A 26105-nucleotide genomic window follows, 5' to 3' on the forward strand; every position below is an offset into this window, starting at 1 on the left:
GTAGTGATAGAATTTAATATGGCACAAACATTTCATTGCCAAGTGAGTTTGAAGATAACTTATTGTGCTGTAAAAACCAATGAAGTACAAAGTTGAATTTTTAATAAGAAATAATTTATATTTGGAGGGTTTTAACAGCATTATAGTGAATAAGCTTTTCCCCCCAACTATACCAGAACTCATTTTAAAAATTAGGTGTGTGGTGATTTAGCAAATTTGAAAAGCAAGAATTTTTATATGGCTTAGGCTTGGAATCCATTGCTGCAAATAAATACCAAGATGATCTTGCTTGTACTGCTTTTCTCTTTATCATCTACATGCTATCTCAGTTTCTACATCATCAAATTGTGTTTATTTGAAGTCCACCTTCCCCTTGAAGCCTACCATTTTCCTTTTTGTCTTTTCTGCTAAAGTTGTACATGGTATATTTTCAACAATGTTTTTGCCTGTTTGTGTGTGTGTGTGTGTGTGTGTGTGTGTGAGACAGAGAGAAAGGGACTGATAAACACAGGAAGAGAGAGGGTTGAGAAGCATCAATTCTTCCTTGCGGCTCCTTAGTTGTTCCTTGATTGCTTTCTTATATGGACCTTGACCAGGGGGAGAGGAGGCTACAGCAGAGTGACCCGTGCTCAAGCCAGTGACCCTTTGGCTCAGGCCAGCGACCCTGTGCTCAAGCTGGTGAACCTGTGCTCAAGCCTGATGAGCCCACTCTCATGCTGGCAACCTTGGGGTTTTGAACCTGAGTCCCTGCATCCCAGTTTGTCGCTCTATCCACTGCACCACTGCCTGGTCAGGCTTTGACTGTTTTGTTACTAAGAATATTTTACTTTGTATTATAATTATAATTTGTATCTTTTTTGTTAATATTGTTTTAAAACTAATATAGAGAAAAGTTTACTTTTTTGTACTGATTTAATTGATTGTGTTTACATAGATTCTAGTGTTGCCCCAAATGCATCCCCCCTCCCTGGTATTCCCCTCAACATCTCCCTTGCCCTCTCCCCCCTTCCTTTCAGGTTTATCCCATCCTATCATCCCCTTTCCCTCTGTCCTCTTTCCCTCTGGTCCCTTTGATCTCTCTCCTCTGTCTCAATTCCGTTCCTCAGTTCACATAGTTCATTGGATTCCTCAAATGAGTGAGGTCATATCATATTTTTCTTTCTCTGCCTGGCTTATTTCACTTAGCATAAGTTTCCAGGTCCATCCATGTTGTTGCAAAAGATAATATTTCCTTCTTTTTCATGGCCTCATAGTATTCCATTGTGTATATGTACCATCACTTTTTAAGCCACTCGTCCATTGACGGACACTTGGGTTGTTTCTAGATCTTCATTATTGTGAACAATGCTGCAATAAACATGGGGGTGCATTTTTTCTTTTGAATCAGTGTTCTAGGGATATATTCCTAAAAGTGGGATGGCTGGATCAAAAGGCAGTACCATTTTTAATTTTTTGAGGAATCTCCATACTGTTTTCCACAGTGGCTGCACCAGTGTGCATTCCCACCAGCAGTGCAGGAGGGTTCCCTTTTCTCATCCTCATCAGCACTATGTGTTGTTTTATTAATGAGTGCCGTTCTGACTGGTGTGAGGTGATAGTGATATCTCATTCTGGTTTTAATTTGCATTTCTCTAATGATTAGTGATGTTGAACATTTTTTCATCTGTCTATTGGCCATCTGTATGTCCTCTTTGGAGAAGTGTCTATTCATATCTTTTGTCCATGTTTGATTGGATTGTTTATCATCCTGGTATTGAGTTTTAGAAGTTCTTTATAAATTTTGGTTTTTAACCCCTTATCAGACATATTATCAAATATGTTCTCCCATTGTGTAGTTTGTCTTTTTATTCTGTTCATATAGTCTTTAGCTGTGCAAAATCTTTTTAGTTTGATATAGTCCCATTTGGTTATCCTGTCTTTTATTTCACTTGCCCGTGGAGATAAATCAGCAAATATTTTGCTGCGAGGGATGTCAGAGAGCTTACTGCCTATGTTTTCTTCTAAGATACTTATGGTTTTATGGCTCACATTTAAGTATTTTATCCATTTTGAGTTTATTTTTGTAAATGGTGTAAGTTGGTGGTCTAGTTTCATTTTTTTGCAGGTAGCTGTCCAATTTTCCCAACACCATTTGTTGAAGAGGCTGTCTTTACTCCATTGTATGCTCTTACCTCCTTTGTCAAATATCAATTGTCCATAAAGGTGTGGGTTTATTTCTGGGTTCTCTGTTCTGTTCCATTGATCTATATGCCTGTTCTTATGCCAGTACCAAGCTGGTTTGAATACACTGGCCTTGTAGTATAACTCGATATCAGGAAGTGTGATATCTCCCACTTTATTCTTCTTTTTCAAGATTGCTGAGGCTATTCGTGTTCTTTATTGGTTTCATATAAATTTTTGGAATATGTGTTGTATATTTTTAAGTATGTCATTGGTATTGTAACTGGTATTAGATTGAATTTATAAATTCTTCGGGTAATATAGATATTTTAATGATGTTTATTCTTCCTATCCATGAACACGGTATATACTTCTACTTGTCTGTATCTTTTTTGATTTCTTTTATCAATGTTTTATAATTTTCCAAGTACAAGTCTTTAATCTCCTTGGTTAAATTTACTCCTAAGTACTTTTTTTGTTGTTGTTGCAATAGTGAAGGGGATTGTTTCCTTAATTTCTCTTTCTGACAGTCCATTGTTGGTGTATAAAAATGCCTCTGATTTTTGAGTATTAATTTTATATCCTGCCACCTTGCTGAATTCATTTATCAGGTCAAGTAGTTTTTTGACTGAGACTTTAGGGTTTTCTATATACAGTATCATATCATCTGCAAATAATGATAGTTTTACTTCTTCTTTTCCAATTTGGATGCCTTTTATTTCTTCTTCTTATCTGATTGCTGTGGCTAGGCCTTCCAGAACAATGTTGAATAAGAGTGGTGAAAGGGGGCACCCCTGCCTTGTTCCTGATCTTAAGGGAATTGCTTTTAACTTTTGCCCATTGAGAATGATGTTGGCCGTGGGTTTGTCATAGATGGCCTTTATCATGTTGAGGTATGTTTCCTGTATTCCCGCTTTGCTGAGAGTTTTGATCATAAATGGGTGCTGGATTTTATCCAATGCTTTTTCTGCATCTATTAATATAATCATGTGATTTTCTTCTTCCTTTTGTTTATGTTGATTGATTTGTGAAACAATTGTATCAGCCTTGCCTCTCCATAATAAATCCCACTTGATTATGATGTATGATTTTTTTTCATATATTGCTGGATCCGGTTTGCTAATATTTTGTTGCAGATTTTAGCATCTAAATTCATTAGTTATATTGGCCTATAATTTTCTTTCTTTGTATTGTCTTTGCCTGGTTTTGGAATCAGAATTATGCTCACCTCATAAAACGAGCTTGGAAATCTTCCTTCCTCTTGAACTTTTTGATATAGCTTGAGAAGGATAGGAGTTAGTTTTTGAATATTTGGTAGAATTCACCTATGAAGCCATCTGGCCCAGGGGTATTGTTTGTTGGGAGTTTTTTTTTTATAACTGTTTCGATCTCATTTGTTCTATTTGATCTGAGTTCTGATTCTTCCAGATTGATTTTTGAAAGATTATATGTTTCAATGAATTTGTCCATTTATCCTAGGTTAGTGGTTGGCAATCTGCGGCTTGGTGAGCCACAATGCAGCTCTTGGGCACCTTGAGTGTGGCTCAAAGGCCAGCTTAGGAGTACAGTGTACCCTAATTAAGTTAATAACAATGTACCTACATATATAAAACGTTTAAAAAATTTGGTTCTCAAAAGAAATTTCAGTTGTTGTACTGTTGGTATTTGGCTCTGTTGACTAATGAGTTTGCCCACCACAGACCTAGATTATCCAATTTTTGGCATACAGTTCTTCATAGTATTTTCTTACAATTCTTTGTATTTCTGTTGTGTGAGTTGTTATTTCTCCACTCTCATTTCTAATTTTATTTATTTGAGTCCTCTCTCTTTTTTTCTTGGTAAGTCTGGTTAAAGGTTCATCAATCTTAGTTACCTTTTCAAGGAACCAGCTCTTGGTTTCATTGATCCTCTGTATTTTTTTTTAGCCTTTATGTCATGTATTTCTGCTCTGATCTTTATTATTTCCTTTCTTCTACTAGCTCTGGGCTTTACTCGCTGTTCTTTCTCTGGTTCTTTTATATGCAGGGTTAAGTTGTTTATTTGAGCTTTTTCTAGCTTCTTAAGGTATCCCAGTAATGCTATGAACTTCCTTCTCAGTACTGTTTTTGCTGTGTCCCAAATTTTTGAGTTGTTGTATGCTCATTATCATTTGTTTCTAGGAATTTTTTTATTTCTTTTTTGATCTCATTGTTAATCCATTCGTTATTTAATAACATGCTGTTTAGTTTCTAAGTGTTTGAGTATTTTTCAGTTTTTCTGTTGTGGTTGATTTCTAGTTTCATGTCATTGTAATTAAAGAAGATGCTTGATATGATTTTAATCTTCTTAAAATTTTTGAGACCCCTTTTGTGCCCTAACATGTGGTCTATCCTGGAGAATGTACCATGAGCACTTGCACGGAATGTATATTCTGCTGCTTTAGGGTGAAAGTTTCTTAAGATATCTATTAAATCTAGTTGATCTAGTGTGTTCTTTAATTCTGCTGTTTCTTTGTTAATTTTCTTTCTTGAGGATTTATCCAATGATGTTAGTGGAGTATTGAAATCTCCTACTATTATACTATTGCTGTTGATCTCACCCTTTATATCCATCAAAGTCTGCTTTATATTATATATTTAGGTGCTCTTATTTTAGGTACATAGATATTTATAATGGTTATATCTTCCTGTTGGATTTCTCCCTTTATCATTATGTAGTGACCTTATTTATCTCTTACTATAGCCTTTGTTTTAAAGTCTATTTTGTCAGGTATAAGTATTGCTACCCCAGCTTTTTTTTCATTTCCATTTGCATGAAATTATTTTTTCCAACCTTTTACTTTCAGTCTATGTGTATCTTTTGTTTTGAGGTTTGTCTCTTGTAGACAGCATATATATGGGTCCTGTTTTCTTATCCACACAGCTACCCTATGTTTTTTGATTGGATCATTTAATACATTTACATTTAAGTTTATTATTGATATGTAGTTGTTTATTGCCATTTTATTCTTTAAAGCTACATTCTGCTTTTACTATATTCTCCCCCCCCCTTTTTTTTCTTGGTTTACAACAGACCCCTTAACATTTCTTGCTGCATTGGTTTGGTTGTAATGAATTCCTTGAGTTGGTTTTTTTTTTTTTTTTGGTCCGGGAAACTTTGTTTCTCCTTCAATTTTAAACGATAGCCTTGCTGGCTAATGAAGTCTTGGTTGTGTAGGCTCTTGTTCTGCATTACTTTGGATGTTTCTTGCCATTCCCTTCTGGCCTCAAGTGTTTTTGTTGAGAAGTCAGAGGTCATCTTTATGGGAGCTCCTCTGTAGGTAATAGACTGCTTTTCTCTTACAGCTTTTAGTATTCTTTCTTTATCTCTTAGCTTTAGTATTTTAATTATGATGTGTCTTGGTATAGATTTCTTTGGGTTTTTCTTTAATGGAATTCTCTGTGCTTCTTGAACCTGTGTAATTTTTTCCTGCATCAATTTAGGGACGTTTTTAGCTATGATTTCTTTGAACAAGGTCTCTATGCCTTGTTTTTTTTCTTCTTCAGGAACCCCTATGATGCTTATGTTTTTTCTCTTCATGTTATCACAGAGCTCTCTTAGAGTTTTCCCAGACTTTTTGAGTCTCTTTTCTTTTTGCTGCTCTGCTTCCGTGCCTTCGTTTATCTTGTCCTCTAACTTGCTGATTTGATCCTCAGCTTCATCCATCCTGCTTTTAATTCCTTCCAGTGTGGTCTTCATTTCTGATATTGTATTTGTCATTTCTGATTTTTTTTTATTATTTAAATGTCCTTTTTTATACTTGCTATCTCTTTATTTAGGTGCTCGTATGTCCTTCCATTGTTGCTGTAAGATCTTTGAGCATCCCAAAAATCATTATTTTAAACTCTGCATCTGGTAATTTGGTTATACCAACTCATTCAAGTCCTTTTGTGGGGATTTCTCTTGATTCATTTGGGTTGCATTTCTCTGCCTTCCATTTTGTCTGTGTATAAGAAGGGTGTGGCCTCTCTGTTCCCTAGGTGTGGTCTGTTTGCAGGCCTTTCACCCCCTCTGCTGCTGCCTCAGGTGTTCAGATACTGGCGTTGCTGGTGCCAGCCCGCTATGGCAGTTGCTGCGGTTTCGGCTGCGGTTTCCGCCTCTGCTTTGTGGGCTGGACTGTTCACGTGCCCATGCTACAAGCCTTGGCTGGCCTTGGCCTTCACCCCGCCCCTATCAGTGGGGCTCATTCGCGGGTCAGGCTGCGAGTCTCCATCCCCTGGGTGCGGCTGCGTACCTGTGCTCAGCTGCAGGCCCAGCCAGTTCTGGCTTTTGTCTTGCCCCTGCTGGAGGGACTACCAACGGGACCGCTCTTGCTCATGCAGCCTGCAGCTTCGAGTTGAACTGCTTTGGTGGGCCCCTTCCACCCCCCACAGCCGACCTCAGCCTCTGCCCTTGCATGGCAGTACTGACCTCACACTGGGTCTCAGATTCAGCTCTCTGGGATTCCGCCCCTGCTGACAGGACCGTACTTCTGCGTCCCACCACTACCCGCCCTCTGGTGAGCACTCAGCAGTGTGGGTGGGGGTGATGGAGCTCAGACCTTATCACTCAATACTGTATCTCTGTTGGCTCCCTGCTTCTAAGCCAGCGGTTCTCAACCTGTGGGTCGCGACCCCGGCAGGGGTCGAACAGCCAAAACACAGGAGTCGCCTAAAGCCATCGGAAATACATATTTTATTTAAAAATGTATTGTATAATAAATATGTATTTTCCGACGGCTTTAGGCGACCCCTGTGTTTTGGTCGTTCGACCCCCCCCCCCGGGGTCGCGACCCACAGGTTGAGAACTGCTGTCTAAGCAACTGTGCTCTGAGTGCAGCAGGAGAGCTTGTGTTTGGCTGGTGACCTGCTTCACTTTGCTGGTATTGCTGGTTCCAGGAGAAATATTCACTTTAGATTTGGGAACTGACTTAGCCCAGGGGTTAGGGTGGCTGTCCCTCAAAGTATTTCTCCCTATGCCTCTTAGATCACACACTCTTCCTGCTACTCCAGTCCTCTCATCTCTCTCCTTCTCCCAGAGGCCAGGGTGTGTGGTTGTGTAAGAGGTTTTGTGCACAGTCCCTTTTAGAAAAATCCTGGGTCTGAGAAAATCTGCCTCTTTCTCGCAAACAGTATCTTGGCCTGTTTCGCAGCTAAATACCATCCAAACGCCTCCTCTAGGCTCTAGGGCTGCAGGCTGGGGCCTCGTTCCTGAGGTCCAGGATCCTCCCCTCTCAGCTAAACTCACTTCCTTCCACATGAATCCCTTTGGGCTGCCGTTCACTCCTGGGAGCTGGGCAGCCCTCTCCACTTTTCTGCTTTTCCTACCAGTCTCTGTGTGGCTTCTTCAGTGATCTTTGGTTAAATGATCCTCTTAGTTTAGTCCAAACTTAGTTTTTCCAGATGATGGTTCTTAAAACTGAGAAAAGTTTACTTTTTTGTATGTATATATTTCTATGAATTTTAACACATCACCACCACCACAATTAGGATACAAAAACAATTCCTCACTCCTAAAATCTTCTTTATACTATGTCTTTGTACACCTTTCCTTTACCCCTAACCACGGACAACTGTGAACTACAGTTTTGTCATTTTAAGAAATATAATTTTTATAAATATAATTGTATAGTATGTAAGCTTTTGAGATTGGATTTTTTAAAATTAGCATAATACCTTTGAGATTCATCAAAGTTTTTGTGCATATAAGTAATTCAGTTCATTTCTTTTTATTGCCAAGTAGTAATGTATTGTATGCATGTACCAATTTGTTTATGCAATGTCCTTGTGACATTGAAGGACATTTGGGTAGTGTGATTCCTTCTACATTGCTCTCCTTAAAAATTATATTAGCTCTTCCAGCTCTTGCCTTTCCTTATTCATTTTATAATCAATTTATCTTTATTTACAGGGAAAAAAATGCTGAAATTGTGTTGGTATTGATTTAAACCTGTAGGTAAATTTGAAGCTAATTGGCATTTTTACTGTGCTTAGTCTTCTAATCCACAAATACACGTCTCCATTTCTTCAGGTCTTTGGTTTCTTTCTTCAGCATTTTGTAGTTTTTAGTTTATTGACTCTATATATGCCCTGTTAGCTGTACATGTAAGATTTTCTTTTACATTTTTTGTGCTACTGAAAATGATGTTGCTTTTGTAATGTTGGTTTCTAATTGTACATTATTACTATATAGAAATGCAGTTGTTATGTGTGTTGACCTTATATCCCATGATCTTGGTAAACTTACTTACTAGTTCTCGTTTTGGGGGAGCTGCTAGGTATAGACGATCTCTATGGGATTCTCTATGTATAGACGATCATGTCATCTGCAAATAAGGACCAATTTATTTCTTTTAATCTGTATGTCTTACTTATTTTTCTTGACTCATTGCTCTGGCTAGGACTTCAAGTACCTGATGAATAGGAGTGGTGAAAGTGCACATCCTTGACTTGGACCTAATTTTACGGGAGAAAGCATTGAGTGTATCATTGTTTAGTATGAGATTAGCTATAGGTTTATTTGTAGATTTTTTTTTTTTTAATCAAATTGAGGGAGCTCTCCCTTGGTACAGAGTTTTTTGTTTTTTGTTTTTTTTTCTTATCAAGAATGGGTATGAATTTTGTCAAATGCTTTTTCATGAGAGCTATTGGTTTAGGTTTATTTTTCTCCTTGTTTTGTGGGGTTTTTTTTCTTACTCTGTGTCTGGTTTTGGTTTTAGGGTAATGCTGGCTTCATAAAATAAACTGTGCATTACTCTCTTATTTTCTGCTTTTTGGAAGTGAATATGTAGAATTGATGTTATTCCTTTTTTAAATGTTTTGTAGAATTCTATAATGAAGCCAGCTAGGCTTAGAGATACCTTTTTCTGAAGAGTTTTTTTTTTTAAACCCTTTATTTTACTTGGTTTAGTAGTTTTAGGACTAATGTGGTCATTTATTTCATCTTAGACATCTTTTAGTAGTTTATAGTTTTTAAGAAATTGCTCCAGTTCATCTAAATTGTCAAATTTATATGTATAAAATTGTTCATAGTATTGGTTTATTAGACTTTTAATGCCAGCAGGTTTTATAGTTTTATATTTTCTCTTTTTTGTCAGTCTTGATATGGGTTTATCAATTTAATTGGTCATTTTAAATAAACAACTCTTGGTTTCATAGATTTACTGTTTTTCTGTCTTCAATTTTATTGATTTCTGGGTGTTTTTCTTTTTTCTTTTTGTTTGCTTTGGGTTTAGTTTGCTCTTTCTAGTGTTTCTAAGTGAAGATTTACTTATGTGAACCTTTCTTCTTTTGTATTCCAGTATTCAATACTGGAATTTTTTTCTAAACCCTTTCTTGGTGGCATCCCGCACATTTTAATATAATTGTCATATGTTTCATCTGTATTCATTGAAAAACCCCGCTAACCACGTTCTAATTTTTACTTCTACTGTCAAACATTTTAACTGAAGAGAAGCATAATCCGTTACATTATTTTATATATTTACCATTTTTCTTTATTTCCTGGTCATTCACATTCTTGCATGATCCCTTTCTTCCTAATATCTCCCTTTAGCAATTCTTGTGTAGCAGTTCTGCTGGCTATGGATTCTCATAGTTTTTCTTAAACTAAGAACGTCTTTATTTAGCTTTAATTCCTGAAAGATATTTTTTGGTAGATATTGGATTACCAATTGTTTCTTTCAGCACTTCAAACATGTTGTGACACTTTTCTTTGGTCTTTGTGGTTTCACAGACATTTGAGTCATTCACAGACATTTGAGTCATTGTTCCCCTACAGTTAATGCATTGTTTTACTCTGGTTCCTTTCAAGATTTTTCTTTGTATTTAGCTTTTAGCAGTTTAATTATATATGTCTTGGTGTTGATTTCTTTGGGGTTATCTTGCTGGTGATTCACTGAACGAGGTTTTTGTATATATAAAACTCAGGACATTTTATCTGTTATTTTGTCAAATATTTTTTCATCACCACACTCTTTCTATTCCTGAACTTCAATACCATGAGTGTTAAATGTTTGTTATTGCCTACAGGCTCCTGAGGTTCTGTTCAACATTTTCATGTTCTATCTTGCTGTTTTTCAAGTTGGATAAATTTTTATTGACCCATCATATCAAGCTCAGTGACTGTCTCATGTGTTATCTCCATATTCCAGTTGAGTCCAGTAATAAATTTTAAAAAGTTTTCAGTCATTGTATTTTTTTCAGTTCTAAAAGTATTATTTTTTTTTGTATATTTTATGTCTTTGCTGCATTGATTTGTCTTTCCATTTGTTTCAAAAGTGTTTGCCTTTACTTTCTGGAACATTTTTATAATAGTTCCTCAAAAGTCTTTATCAGATAGTTTAAACATTTATATAATTTTGGATTGGTGTCTTGAATTAGTCGTACATTGTTACCATTTATTAACCACTATTGATGCATTATTATTAAATATGTGTTTTCAGTATTTTCTTCCAGACTGTGGGCAGTTTTATTCATTATCTTAATGGTGTCTTATTCAGAGCAGAAACTTTTTATTTCATTGAAGTCCGACTAATCATTTTTTTCTTTCATAGATGTGCTTTTGGTATTGTATTTAATAACACATCACCCTAGGTCACCTAGATTTTCACCTATGTTATCTTCTAGATTATTTATAATTTTGAGTTTTCCATTCAGGTCTATGAATTATTTTTAGTTAAAATTTACGTAAAGTCAGTGACCACATTTATTTTGCATGCAGATGTTCAGTTCTAGTACTTCTGGGTAAAAAGATTTCTCTTTTTTCCATATGTTGGCTATTGGCTATTGTGAATACTGCTGCAATGAACATGGAAGTGCAGATATCTTTTTAAAATAAGAATTTTGTTTTCCTTGTGGGATTGCTGGATCATATGGTAGTCCCATATTTAATTTTTTTTTTTTTTGACAGAGATAGTGAGAGAGTCAGAGAGAGGGACAAATAGGGACAGACAGAGAGGAAGGGAGAGAGATGAGAAGCATCAATTTTTCGTTGCAGCACCTTAGTTCATTGATTGCTTTCTAATTATGTGCCTTGACTGGAGGGCTACAGCAGAGCAAGTGACCCCTTGCTCAAGCCAGCAACCTTGGACTTCAAGCCAGTGGCCTTTGGGCTCAAACCAGTGACCATGGGGTCATATCTACAATCCCACGCTCAAGCCAGCAACCCTGCACTCAAGCTGATGAGCCTGTGCTTAAGCCGGATGATCCTGCACTGAAGCTGGCAACCTCAGGGTTTCAAACCTGGGTCCTCTGTGTCCCAGTCTGACGCTTTGTCCACTGCGCCACCGCCTGGTCAGGCCTATATTTAATTTTTTTTGAGTGTTTACATTTTAATTTATTTTTTATGATTTTAATTTGTGTTTATATAGATTCAAGTTTCCCACCCAATATATCTCCCCTCACCCCCTTATTCCCCCTTGGCTCTCCCCATGCTCCCTTCCCCCAATGCCTTACCCCCTTCCCTCCAGAATTTGCTGTCCTGTTCTCTATAACGCTGTATTATGTATATATAATTTCATTAATCTCTTTCCCTTCTCTGATCTCATCTTCTCTTCTGCTTTCCCTCTGACCACTTTCCCTTTGGTCCCTTTGATCCCACCTCTGCCTCTGTTCTGTTGCTCAGTTCACATTGTTCATTGGATTCCTCAAATGAGTGAGGTCATATGGTATTTTTTTTCTCTGCCTGGCTTGACTTAGATATATAAATATATGCTATATTTAATTTTTTGATGAACCTCTATACTCTTTTCTATAGTGTCTGTACCAGTTTACATTCATATCAAGAGTACATAAGATTCCCTTTTCTTCACATCCTCACTAGCATTTTTTATCTCTTTTGATAATAGCCTTGCTAACAGGTATGAATCTCATTGTGGTTTTAATTTGCATTTCCTTGATGATTAGTTGTTGTGAGCACCTTTTCATGTACCTGTTGGCTATTTGGATGTCCTTTTGGAAAAAAGTCTATTCAGCTCTTTGTCCATTTTCAAATTGGGTTATTTGCCTTTATTTTTTTCCATTGAGTTGTATGAATCCTTTGTATATTTTGATATTAACTCCTCACTGGACATGTGGTTTGTAAATGTTTTCTTCCATTCTGTAGTTTGCTTTTTTAATTTGTTGTTGGTTTCCTTTTCTGTGCAGAAGATTTTTAGTTTGATATGTCCCACTTATTTATGTTTGCTTTTGTTGCCTTTGCTTTTGGTGTCAAATCCAAAAATCACTGCCAAGATGATTATGAAGAAACTTAGCCTATGTTTTCTTGTTGGCATTTTGTGTTTTTTTTCTTATTCTTCAATCTTTTCACCATTTTGAGGTAATTTTTATGTACAGTTTAAGATGGGGTCCACTTGAATTCTTTTGCATATAGCTATCCAGTGTTCCCAGAATCATTTATTGAAGAGCTACCTTCCTTTATTGTATATTCTTGACTTCTTTGTTAAAAATCAATCAACCAGGCATGCATGGGTTTATTTCTGTACTCTGTGTTCTGTGTCATTGATCTGTGTGTTTGTTTGGTTTTTGCCACTACCATACTGTTTGATTACTATAGCTTCATACTCTAGTTTAAATGCCTCTAGCTTTGTTCTTCTTGTTTAGTATCCTATGGCTAATTGTGATCTTTTATGGTCTCCTATAAATTTTAGAATTCTTTTTTAAAAAAATGCCATTGAAGTTTTGACAGGGATTGCATAGAATATGTTGATTGTTCTGGGTAGTGTAGAAATTCTTTTGATCCATGAGCATGGAATATATTTCAATTTATTGTGTATTTTCTATTTCTTTTTATTAATGTTTATGTTTTCAGTATATAGATCTTTTATATCCTGGTTAAATTTATTTCTAAGTAATTTATTCTTTTTCATGTTATTGCAAATGGGATTGTTTGCTTAATTTCTCTTTCTGATAGCTAATTTTAGGATATAAAAATTCAACAGATTTTTATATATTGATTTTGTATTCTGCCACTTAACTGTATTTTTTATTAGTTTAACAGTTTTGGGGGGGTGTATGTGTGGAGTCTTTAGAGTTTTTCTATATAATATTGTATAATCCACAGACACAATTTTACATTTTTTCTTTTCTGTTTGGATGCCGTATGTTTCTTTTTCTTGCCTAATTTCTCTGGCTAGGATTTCAGATACTGTGTTGAATAAAATGTACTGTTCCTGTTCTTAGAGGAAAAGCTTTCAGCTTTTCACTATTGGATATAATGTTGGGTGTGGGTTTCTCATAATTAGCCTTTATGTCGAGGTATGTCCTTCTTATACTCAACTATTTGAGAAAAAGTTTTTTTTGTTTTTTTCAGTTCTTTCCTTTTTATTGAATTTATTAATCATAAAAGGATGTTGAACCTTTCCATATATCTTTTCAGTACATGTTGAGATGACCTTATGATTTTTATTTTTCAATTTGTTATATGGTATATCACATTGATTGATTTGCATATATTGAACCATTTTTGCATCCCAAGAATAAATTCCCTTCATCATGGTATAGGATCCTTTAAGGTACTATTGAATTCAGTTCACTAGTATTTTTTATTTTTGCATGTATGTTCATTAGGGATTTACCCACTATATATGTTAATATATTTTGAATTTAACTATATATTTACCTTTACTAGCTAGTTTTATACTTTTGTATGTTTTTATTTTAATAATTCTCATCTTTTCATATCAGCTTAATAACTTTCTTAAACATTTCTTGAAAGGCCTGTCTAGTGGTTATGAATTCTTTTAGCTTTTTTTGTGACTAGAGAACTCTTTCTCAACATTAATTCTGAAGAATTTTGTCAGTAGAGGATTATTTCCTCAGCTCTAATTTGCTTCACTAGTTAGTTCTCTTTCTAGCTCAACCTAATCTGCCATTGTGTCTCTTTATTAGGTTTTAAATATATTAATGTTATCTATGTATTATGTATATATTAATATGTAGAAAAGCACAAACAGTATAAACATATAGTTTATCAAAAAAGTGTAACTCAAAACAAATACAATTCAAGTGTATAATCTAAAAAAATCCAGAACTCCAGAAATTCTTAACACTTCTTCCCTCCCTTGTAGTAGTAACAACACTCTCAACTATTTATGGTTTCCATTTTACAGTTTTTCATTATGGCCATATGTTTATATGCATCCCTAAAGAAATATGATTTAAGTTTGCAGGTTTTAAAATCTGTGTAAATAGAATAAGTATGCATTCTGTTTTATGTGGTTTCTTCTCTACAATATAACTTTAAAATATATCTATGTTACAGTATCTGCATTTCATTCATTTGCTTTGCTGCATTGTATTTAATACTGGGACTTTAATATATTTTGTTAAACATTCTCCCAAAGTTAGATATTTGGGTAGTTTTCAATATTTGTTACTGCATATTCAAACTTTCTTCCAGATTTTCTCTTGGAGTTCTAATTTATTTTCTGTTCTTAGTCACTCTTTCTTAGATCTCTGAGGGTTTTCTAATTAAAACCAATTGGTTCAGTTTTGTCCATATAGCATTTGGGTTTTATGCCTTTTGTTTGTTTTCTCTTTCTGTTTTGTAGTTATAGACCATTAACTTATCTTTAGCCATGCTTTTTCTCTGGTAATTCTGTGTGTTCAACGTGTCCCATGAAGATGATTTGTTCTCTGCCTTGCCAGGTACTACGAATTATTATTGGTTTTGAGTTCCTGAACCACATTGCAGTGTGAATTTTAGCCTAAACTCCTGAAGACAACTTTGGAGAAATTATCAGGCGGCATTCTCCTCTTCACAGGAGGGCTTTAGCACTCATGTTCTCGGTTACCCAGCTGAGCAGCTCCTCTGGTCTGCAGCGTGGCCTGAAACCTCAGTGCTCATGCACCTCTCCCCCTGGTTTCTAGTCTTCTCTTCGTCCTTGGCTTCCTCACTTTTTGCAGGTCACCTCTGCATTTATAGGAAAAAATTGATCTATTTCATTCAGCCTCCTGTTTGTAGAGGAAGACTTGGTTTATCTAGTATGCTAATCTATTGACATTCTTTATCAGACTTCATCATATTTTAATTTTTTAAGTTGCCTCTGTGTAGTCTTGGTTGCCGATGTTAGAAACACAAGAGAGGATTTTAACTCTTGTAACTGGTAAGTACAAGAAAAGAAAAGGGGGGATTTATTCTTGAAACTGGTAAGTACATGGCTTTTCTGGCTTTATATATGAATAAATCTGAAACATGGTCACTAGGCTCTCTCTTTCTGTGTTAACCCTACTTTCCCCAGTGTTGGATTTGATTTTCAGACTCTATTTCCTGTTAAATGAGGAAAGTGATCACTACTATTTCTAGGGCTTTGGTATCCTTATAACTTATGGTCTGTCTTATCTTACTTAGCATTTTAACATCAAATCCTAGGAAAGACTGTTTTACCTGGTTGGGGCACTTTGCCGCTTCTGAACTGCTGCTTACTGTGGCCAGTGGGCTTGTATTTTCCAATTAGCCAGCCTTGGTCATGTGTCTAGCTCTGGGATACATAAGGGAGGGTACGCTGTAACAGGCAGCTCCACTGGGTCCACATGGAAAGTGGGAGGTTTGTTTTCTCAAAGGAAAAACCAGATGAGGTTCCCAATTAGTAGAAAAGAAACGTTAAAAAGGCAAATATCACATAATGTGCAAAGCATATTCCTTGTCAGGTCATCAAACCTCTTATCGGAAATTTAAGTGTGAAGAGATGAGACTACTGTACTTTCAACACTATCACTTTCGATGACTGATCATTCTTCTCATCCCCTAGTAGATCAGTTAAGCTGTAACTTACCAAATAAGATCCCTTTCCCTCTGTTATTAAGTCCTATCAGTTTCAGACATCTTTGGAATTTGTTCATTTTCCTTTTATTTAACATTGATGCTCTTGTCAAGCTATAGTCTTCTCTTCTCTGATCTACCAAATTAAATCCTTACTGATCTGTTAATATCGACTGTGGTTCCCCTTCAGTCGGTTCTCCACATTGTAGTGTAGAGATGTGTTCAGAATTCAAATCTAATTATGTGTTTCCGATCTCCCATATATACCTCAAGCTTTTAAAAACCTTTCATTAGAAATTATTAACTAGATTTTTCACCTAGTCCTTTACTACCTCTCCAAGTACTCTTGCTCAAGCATTTTCTTTTATGTAACTTAAAGTTTACATTCTCACAATACCATCTACCTCTCCCTTGAACATTTATTATAATTACAGTTTTACACTTGTGTATGAGTATTTGATGAATGTGTGATTTCTTCACTGGACTATAAAAGCAAATACCATGTCTGTTTTTTGTGATCATTTAATTTCACTAGCTAGAATGTGGCTTGGCTTACAGTGGAAAATAAATATTTGTTTCATTAGTTAACTGATTGATTACTGTAAAGAGAACTCCATGATAACTAAGACAATTTATTTGTTTAACATCCATCTCCAAGAGCTTTCTGGTCAATTGATTTTGGATTTAGCCTCTTCAATATAATCTGACTTGGAAGTTTATAGAGGACATTGTGTAGCTATCAAATGACAAATATGGGAGTGTTTCAAGTATATGTCAACACATGATTATATTCATGTGAAATGATATGAAAGGAAGATTCAGGTATACAGTTGTAGTGATATACTGATTGAAATCAGCAAGGAGTAGGACTTTGTACTGGTTGGATATCTTTTTTCTCAAAAGCAACATAATACGTTATTTATCTAGTATCTAGTTGAAATCCCCATTTTCCCCTTGTGCTTTTCTGCTTCTTTTATTCTGTTTGGCTTAAAGATTTATTTGCTGCTGTAGCTACTTTCTTTTAGACTAGAAGCAGGATGGTTTTTACCAATTTATACCTCAGAAAACAAAGACCATAGTCTGGAGTCGGTACTGTACGAAATGGACCAGGATTAGGGCAGGGCTATTTCTCCCCAGCCTTGGGCATCATAGTAGTAAAAATAATTTGGTATTTTCTGGGAGAAAAGGCTAGTCTCACCTCTTCTCCTCTAGCAGGACTAGATTATTTCTTCTGTGTATACTTTCTTAAGTTCTTTTATCCCCTCCTGAGGTATGAATAATCCGCTCCTGCAGTTTCTTTGGGACTACTGCATGAATGAAAATGAAATGGCTTTATGTGAAAAGATAATTTTTAAAAATTATTTATTAATTTATTATATATATTTTTTATATATATAGCTGTGTGTGTGTGTATGAGAGAGAGAGAGAGAGAGAGTGTGTGCGTGTGACAGAGAGACAGAGAAACGCACAGAAAAGGTTGACAGACAGGAAGGGAGAGAGATGACAAGCATCAATTCTTCCTTGTGGCTCCTTAATCTCCTTAGTTGTTCATTGATTGCTTTCTCATATATGCCTTGACTAAGCAGCTACAGCAGAGCGAGTGACCACTTGCTCAAGCCAGCGACCTTGGGCTCAACCAGCAACCTTGGGCTTCAAGCCAGTGACCTTTAGGCTCAAGCCAGCAACCATGGGGTCATGTCTGATTCTATGCTCAAGCTGGATGAACCCATGCTCAAGCCCGGCAACCTTGGGGTTTTGAATCTGAGTCCTCTGCATCTCAGTCCAATGCTCTATCCACTGTGCTACTGCCAGGTCAGGCAAACTTATATTTTTTAAGAGAGAGAAGCATCAACTCATTGTTCCACTTAGTTGTGCCATTGAATGCTTCTCAAAAAGAATTTAATTGAGTGCGGAGGACCCAGGTTCGATTCCCGGCCAGGGCACACAGGAGAAGCGCCCATTTGCTTCTCCACCCCTCCGCCACGCTTTCCTCTCTGTCTCTCTCTTCCCCTCCTGCAGCCAAGGCTCCATTGGAGCAAAGATGGCCCGGGCGCTGGGGATGGCTCTGTGGCCTCTGCCTCAGGCGCTAGAGTGGCTCTGGTCGCAATATGGTGACGCCCAGGATGGGCAGAGCATCGCCCCCTGGTGGGCAGAGCGTCGCCCCATGGTGGGTGTGCCGGGTGGATCCCGGTCGGGCGCATGTGGGAGTCTGTCTGTCTCTCCCTGTTTCCAGCTTCAGAAAAATGAAAAAAAAAAAAGAAAAAAAGAATTTAATTGATATAAATAAGTTCAGTTTCTTTGTTACTGTAAAATGATCTAAGTTCAGTATTTATATGTAATATCCACTAAAATTAATTTCTTCAACTAGCTGATAGCATTGCTGACATCAAAATTTTGAAGACTGGTTAATAAAATTGTATATGTGTACAACTTTAAAGTACAATTTATATAGTTGAGTAAAGTTGTGATATACTTTTGCACCTATCATGTGAATTAATGGAACAGTTATGAGAGAGTTGGGAGGAAGAAAATGAAAAATGTTGGGAGTAGTGACGAGCATTTTGATAAGCTTACAAAAAATATACCTGAATAATTTGATCTTGTTCTTAATCTAAGTGCTGATTTTCAATTGCATTCCATACTAGTTTCACCTTTTGCATTTTACTTCCCTTCAAATATCCTATTGCTTAACATGGTATGCCTTACATTTTCTAGCCTCTTGATAAATAAATATTGGTTAGTTGAATGAATGAAGGAATAAATTGATGAAGAGTAGATGGATGACAATGTTCTAGACTTCACAATACAAATAAATATACCAGTCAACTTCCCTGATCAAGATTTGAAAACAGAAGAATGTAAAGTGTTGATTTGATCTATAAATTTAGCAGTGGAGTTTTTAGAAGTTGAATTACTATATCTAAAATGCAGATATTAAATAACAAAATGAAGATTGCTTGAAATGAGCTTAAATTATGAAATATATATTCTTCATGTTGGAATAATTCCTAGGCTTAGATGATCATTTTTTAAAGAATTTTTAAAAGTTTTATTCTAACTTATTTTAGAATTTTAGCAAGTAGATTTATTTAGTTTTGTTACATAGAGAGAGACAGAGAGAGACAGATAGGAAGGGAGAGAGATGAGAGGCATCAATTCTTCATTGCAGCACCTTAGTTGTTCATTGATTGCTTTTTTCATATGTGCCTTAACTGGAGAGCTACAGCAGACCAAGTGACCCTTTGCTCAAGCCAGTGACCTTGGGCTCAAGCTGATGAACCTTGCTCAAACCATATGAGCCCACACTCAAGCTGGCGACTTCGGGGTTTTGAACCTGGGTCCTCTGCATCAAGTGTCCAACGCTCTATCCACTGCGCCACCACCTGGTCAGGCCCAAGTAGAAATTATTTTGAACTTTCTACTTAAAATGAATCAGTTTTCATTTCTGAATTATCATAGATTTTAACTTAGTAAAATTGAATGAACATATTTTATTATATATCTTTATTGGGTTTAATGCTTTATATCTGAAAAATATTTTCCCTGACAGATCTATGTGATTAATATCATTTGTTAGTTTTTTTTGTTTGAATATTTGAATATGGTTTGTGGTATAAAGACTGGGCTCTCACATGAGAGAGATTTGAGTTTCAATCCCCAACCTGCTACATCTTAGCAAATTATTTAATTTGTCAAACCGTAGTAGGACCTGAGTAAAATCTACTGTAAGAGGTTCTTGCGGGTGATATAATAAACTAATATATGTAAAGTGCTTAGCACAGTGTCTAGAATTTAGTAGGCAGTCAATAATTTGGACTAACTTTTCCCCATTATGTTTTGTCTTTTAGCTTTCCCCACAGATAAACCAGATAAAGATGCAAGACATGTGATAAAAGTGGTAAATATTGCTCTCAAATTTGCATTTCACATATATTTGATGTTTTCTGCTTTATTCATTTGATTTTTGTAAAAATGTTTCTTACTATAGTTTTCATGATTTTATTTATTATTAAAACTAGTTCTATTTTCCCAGTGTTAAAATGTAAAGAGTGGAGCCCTTTGTTCTTCTGTGTTAACATTTATAACCCTTCTCGCTCCTCTACTGCCCCCTCCCTTCCTTTCTACTCCAGATGGTATGGTCCTGACATTCAGGGATGAGGCTTTATTTTTGTTTGTATCCCCTGTGCCTAGTGCAGTGAATGAAAAATAGTGGACAGTCAGTAAAGGTATCATGTAGAATGAACCACCAGGTAATCTGCAATGTATCCCCTGATGAACATGTTGGTACACATTGAATGTCCGTGTATGTATATAATTCTCACTGTTTTTAGTAAGCTCTTTTCGTAAGAAGACTACTTTCATTTGTAAAGCTGTATAGAGATAGCATTGTGCTATGTTAAATTTAAAAATGAGATTCTTCAGGTTTATTTAGTACTTTTGGGGGCATTTTTTGTGGAATCTGATGCCTGTGTTTTATAATAAATGATTCAAGTACTATTGTGTATTACATATGCATCTTCATAGTCTCACAGTTGCAATGCCAAGTTTATCTTTAAGATTTTTTAAATAAAATTAATTGTTCTTCTTCTTTTATAGGAATATCAAGAAAATGGCCCATTATTTTCAGAACTTAAATTTTACCAAAGAGCTGCAAAAAAAGAATGTAGTAAGTAAAATTAGCAAAGCAAGCTACCTCTGTGTATATGATTGCCAAAGTTAGTGTATAAAAATATATTTGTCTTTTTCTGGCCTTCCGGAAAACTCTTTTCAATTAGAAACGTTATTGTAAATTACATATGGTTGACTGTTACAAGATATAAAAAAGACAATAGTATACAAATTTTGATATTACATAATGGGTTATATACATATATATTAATAATGGGATATATATATCCAATATATATTTATATATATGTATGTATATATATGTATATATTTTAGGTGAGAGGATGGGAGATAGTGAGGCAGACTCCTGCATATGTCCCAACTGAGATCCATCTGGCAACCCCACCTGGGGATGATGCTAGAGTACCTAGCTATTTTTAGTGCCTGAGGTTGATGTGCCTCAGAGCCTGGGGTCATACTTGAATCAATTGAGCCACTGGCTGTGGGAGGGGGAGAGAGATGGAGAGAAAAGCAGATGGTTACTTCTTCTATGTGCCCTGATCGTGAATCAAACCCAGGATGTCCTTTTGCTGAGCTAACACTCTATCCACTGAGCCTCCAGCCAGGGCCGAGTTACAGATTTCATAGTTGTTTCTACTACTTTACATAAAAAGTTGTGTTGTTGATCCAAACAATGAAGAGTTCTTTAAGTGTAAAATATAGTAAAATGAAATTAGTTTTATAAATCCATTTGGATAGGAAGGGTGTAAGAAAAAATAATTAAAATGGGCAGTAGTTGAATAAACAAAAGGAATGCTCTTAGAATAGGTTCAGATAAGGTATATGAATATGATTAAATACAAAGATGATTTAGAAAATAGGTTAAAACTGCTAGAAATGTGAATGTTGGAAAATTAATTGGAGCTGAATAACATGTAAAACTAGCAGTTAAGATTTGAATGTGAAATAAATATGAGCAGAGCTGAAGAAGAATAAGAGCATTTTGAAAACACTAAGTTTATATGGATTAAGTAAAGCTTTAAGAAGTTGATTTGAATAATGACTTTATAGTCAAGGTCCTTTACATTATGTTTAAGATAAAAAATGATGAGTCTGGCCTCAATAATTAACTTCTTTTTCTTTAATAAAACCTTCTAAGCGTTACAGCTAGTCTTCACTGACTGCTTAAAGTATGTCAGGGTGACAAATAGAATCCATTAAACTTGATTGTTTATCAGTAGAGCAGTCTTAAACATTAAATATACATGGTAGAAAAGTGAAAAATTAAATAAGCTACATGATTATTTAAGTGGATTTGATGTTTTAAAAATTAAATTTAATCAAAACAATTTCTGTATAATAAATATGCTTTCAGAGTAAGATGATTTTTTTTGTCCAATTTTTGTTTTTTGGCTACTATGACTTTAGATTTTTAAAGAATAAAGAAGAAAAAGGCATCTTTCTACTGATCCTTTCATTGTTAACACATTATATTTAAAAATTTAATTAGCATATAAGGGAATGATTTTTTTCATAAGTAGAAACATTTGTGTATATGATAATGCATTTTATGACTGACTGTTTTGGGTTATAATTTAAAATTTCTATATATATTTTTGTGTTATAGTGATAAATTGAAACCATTAATACATTTGATTTCTAAAAAAAATTTCTAGGAAGGTCTAATTTCTATTTAGGTTAGCAAATAAGTTTTAGTGTCAGTGCAAAAGTAAGAAATACCTTTTTAAAAAACATCTCTTTTCCTATTAAATTTGTCTTTGCAGTCAAAAAATGGATAGAACAAAAACAACTTGATTATTTAGGAATTCCTCTATTTTATGGATCTGGTCTTACTGAATTCAAAGGAAGAAGGTAAAATAGAATTATTATAATATTGTCCAGTCGCTATTTATTATGTGGTCTATTAATTATCTGTTGCTATATAATAAATTACCCAACATGTAGTGGCTTAAAAGAACAAACTGATATTATCTTAATTCTGTGGGTCAGTTATCTATAACAGGTTTATCTGGATGGTTCTAGCTCAGGACCTCATACGAGGATGTAGTCAGCTGTCTTTGTAGTCACCGAAGGCCTAGACTGAGGAAGATTCTGCTTTAAAGATGACTTATGTGGTTAGTGGTAGGCCTAAGAAGATCTGCTTTTAAATTCTCTTATGGGATTGTTAGCTGACCTCATATCCTCACCATGTCGCTCTCTTCATAGACTGCCTGAGTGTTACAAAGATATGCCAGCTGGCTTCCCCTAGAGCAAGTAACTGAAAGAGGGAAGAAGAGAGCATGCACGCACACGCGCATACAAGCGAGCATCCAAGAAGAAAGTCACTGTCTTTTATAATCTAATCTGAGAAGTGATACTCTATTATTTCTACTGTATTCTCTTTGTTAGAAGCAAGTCCCCATACTCAAGGGAGGAGAATTAATTAATCTCTATCTCTTGAGGAATGGCAAAACAAAGAATTTTTAGAAATATTTTTAAGACCAGCAAATATTTAGATAATCATCACATATAAATAGTTCATTAATAGTGATGATTTTAAGAAGTGCTGTTAGATAACCATTTTAACCTTTGAACAGCCTTTTAAGATAGGTGATATTTTTTCCCTAGGTGAGAAAATAGTCTCAGAGGTCAGTACTTGCTCAAATGGTCTTTAAATGATGAGTAAAAACAAAATGACAAATATACTTGTAACAAAGTAAAACGGCTGCTAGTAGGGACTGAATGGCTAAGGATGATACATGCATAGTATGCAATATTATACCGCACATTAAGTAAACCAGTTAGAGGCATGCCAGTGGGCTGGGAAGGATTTTGGTGAGATACTACTGAGAAAAGTATGATGCAGAAAAGTGCAGATAAGGTCACGTGTTTGTAAAACGAAGACAAAAGTTTCTACAGCATGCTTGTGTGTCGTATATACATAGATAGATTTAGAATAAGGTCCTGTGTAGGTATGTAAGTGAAGAGAAGAAAAGAAGGGATAGAGGTGCCAAACAGAACAGGAAAAGTGCATTTTTATAAAGGCGTGTTTATTAATGTAGAGATAGTAAATACGATTTTATAAGGCCCAGAAAAAATAAGACTTTCTATATTTGTTCAAAGCTGATGGAGGCAAAATGAACTAAATTCAGAACTATAATTTAGAAAGACTATTTTTCATCATCTAAGGCAGTCTCAGTGATTCAGCACTGCATTCTCTTCTAGAAAACTTAATGGCAAAGTAAAATACTAAGTAACATCTTTCTGCAAAAAACAGCATTATTAATATACTTCATTCTCTAATGGTTCAAATTGCATCATTCTTTATTGTTATATTGGGAATATTTTTTCTTGTTTCAATTCCTAAATAGAGAGTTTCAAGCACTGTTATCTTAAGATCTCTTATTGATATCTTCTTCTCGTAGTTACAGATTTATGATTATGGAAAGACTAGGCATAGATTTACAGAAGATCTCTGACCAGAATGGGACTTTTAAAAAATCAACTGTCCTGCAGCTAGGTATTCGAATGGTAAGAAGAAATGTTTCTTCTTTTCTTATTTATTTATTTATTTATTTATTTATTTATTTTTAATTCATTGAGAGGAAAGGAGGCAGAGACAGAATCCTGCATGTGCCCTGACTGGGATTCACCCAGCAAGCCCACTAAGGAGCGATGCTCTGCTCATCTAGGGTGTTCCCATGTTGCTCAGCAAACAAACTCTTTTTAACACTTGAGGCAGAGGCCATGGAGCCATCCTCAGTGCTCAGGGCCACTCTCTGCAATCGAGCCATGGCTGTGGTGGTGGGAGGCAGAGAGAAATGGGAGGGGGAGGGGTGAAGAAGTTGATGGGTGCTGCTGCTGTGTGCCCTGACCGGGAATCGAACCTGGGACATCCACATGCCAGGCCAGCACTCTACCACTGAGCCAACCAGGCAGGGCCAGAAGACATGTTTTATTTCACATGCTCTCTTTTCCGATTATTTACTTGTTACAATATGCATTTCATTGCCCTTTGTGGAATTATCAGAGAATGAATGATTATTACCCTAGAAATGTCAGTTATTGAGAGTAGAGGCTATTTTGGTGAAATTGATAACAGTGGACTCTGTAAATGACAGAATGTGCTATGTTTGGCACTACAAACTCAATTAGGCATTGGTTCTACAGTCTGATTTTTCCCTCACTTTGTTTTATATAGCAGAACAAGGTTGCATTGCTATAAGAATAACATCGCTTTTGTCAGTTATATTTATAACAGTAGGCACTGTGGCAGATTATATTATTTTCCATACTAAGCTCATGATGGTATGGAGGTGCTATAAAGTTTTTATTATGAGTTTGGGATGGTGGCAGTAATTAGTGTGACAATGAATAATATATACTTTGCCAAATAAGAAGCAATGAAATCTTAATGGCACCCATGCACACATTTTGTTTATACCACATATTTGTCTTGTCTTATTTGTGTTTGGTTTGCCTAAGCTTCACTTAATTTTTTTCCATTTTAAATAGAATGAAGCTACTCGTGCCAGGTTGGGATGGGGCAAATAGAACTCATTAATTTTCCCATTTTTCCATTCATCCATCTAGCCAGCCAGCAAATAGTTTGTTGAACACTGGGTGTAGGAAACATGCAAGGCTCAGAGGATTCAGAGATGAAGCTAAGGTTTACTCTGGTTTACTCTATTACTATACAGAGGGAAAGGGCCTTTCTTTGTGCTCGTGGACATGGTGTTTTATTCTGGAGTCCTTAAAACTTGATTTATAATTATTCCTTGGGTAAGGAATTGCTGAATGGGCTTTATAGTTATTTTACTTTAAACCTCTGATTTTACTGTATTTTTCCCCTTTGCATGGTGTGATTTGGCCACCATTCTGCCAGGAGCATAGGCAGAGGCATTGTTGAATCTTGGTTTCCTTTTATCAGAGGTTCAATCAAAACACTGATATTTGCCTGACCTGTGGTGGCGCAGTGGATAAAGCGTCGACCTGGAAATGCTGAGGTCGCCGGTTCAAAACCCTGGGCTTGCCTGGTCAAGGCACATATGGGAGTTGATGCTTCCAGCTCCTCCCCCCTTCTCTCTCTCTCTGTCTCTCCTCTCTCTCTCCTCTCTAAAAATGAATAAATAAAAAACAAACAAAAAAAACACAACACTTATATTTGAGGGTCATTTTATTCAACCAGTACATTTGCTATTTTAGAATAGATAAGTAATTGTGAAACAGGTCATTCTGTCATTGTTAATATGAAAAAAATACTTGTTATTCTATATTCAAAGTGTTCAAGCTGATCATGAGTTCTAAATAGACATCAGTATAACCTTATGTATTTCTCTTTACAGTTGGATGTACTGGAATATATACATGAAAATGAATATGTTCATGGTGATATAAAAGCAGCGAATCTACTTTTGGGTTATAAGAATCCAGATCGGGTAAATACAGTATTAAGCTTTGCTTTTATAAAGGTCCTCAAAGTACCGTACTGAGATATTCTAAAAACAAGCTCCTCACGCAGACGAGTTTACAAATGAGGACTTAGCATGATGAATGTTGTAATTTATCTTACCTTGCTT

General features: G+C 35.7%; 1 protein-coding gene across 7 annotated transcripts in view; it reads left to right on the forward strand.

Moving 5' to 3' along the window:
• The window catches only part of VRK2 (VRK serine/threonine kinase 2), a 99780-nt gene that overhangs the window by 15404 nt on the left and 58271 nt on the right, over positions 1 to 26105 (forward strand). For 6 of the 7 annotated variants that reach the window (XM_066267175.1, XM_066267177.1, XM_066267178.1 and 3 more), the window contains exons 3-7: positions 19767 to 19816; positions 20515 to 20584; positions 22311 to 22398; positions 23952 to 24057; positions 25872 to 25964. In XM_066267175.1, the coding sequence (XP_066123272.1) occupies positions 19767 to 19816; positions 20515 to 20584; positions 22311 to 22398; positions 23952 to 24057; positions 25872 to 25964 (407 nt within the window). The remainder of the gene's footprint in view (positions 1 to 19766; positions 19817 to 20514; positions 20585 to 22310; positions 22399 to 23951; positions 24058 to 25871; positions 25965 to 26105) is intronic. The other variant, XM_066267174.1, reaches the window with a different exon arrangement.

The sequence above is a fragment of the Saccopteryx bilineata genome, chromosome 3 (assembly GCF_036850765.1).
Source record: "Saccopteryx bilineata isolate mSacBil1 chromosome 3, mSacBil1_pri_phased_curated, whole genome shotgun sequence".
Classification (NCBI taxonomy): domain Eukaryota; kingdom Metazoa; phylum Chordata; class Mammalia; order Chiroptera; family Emballonuridae; genus Saccopteryx; species Saccopteryx bilineata.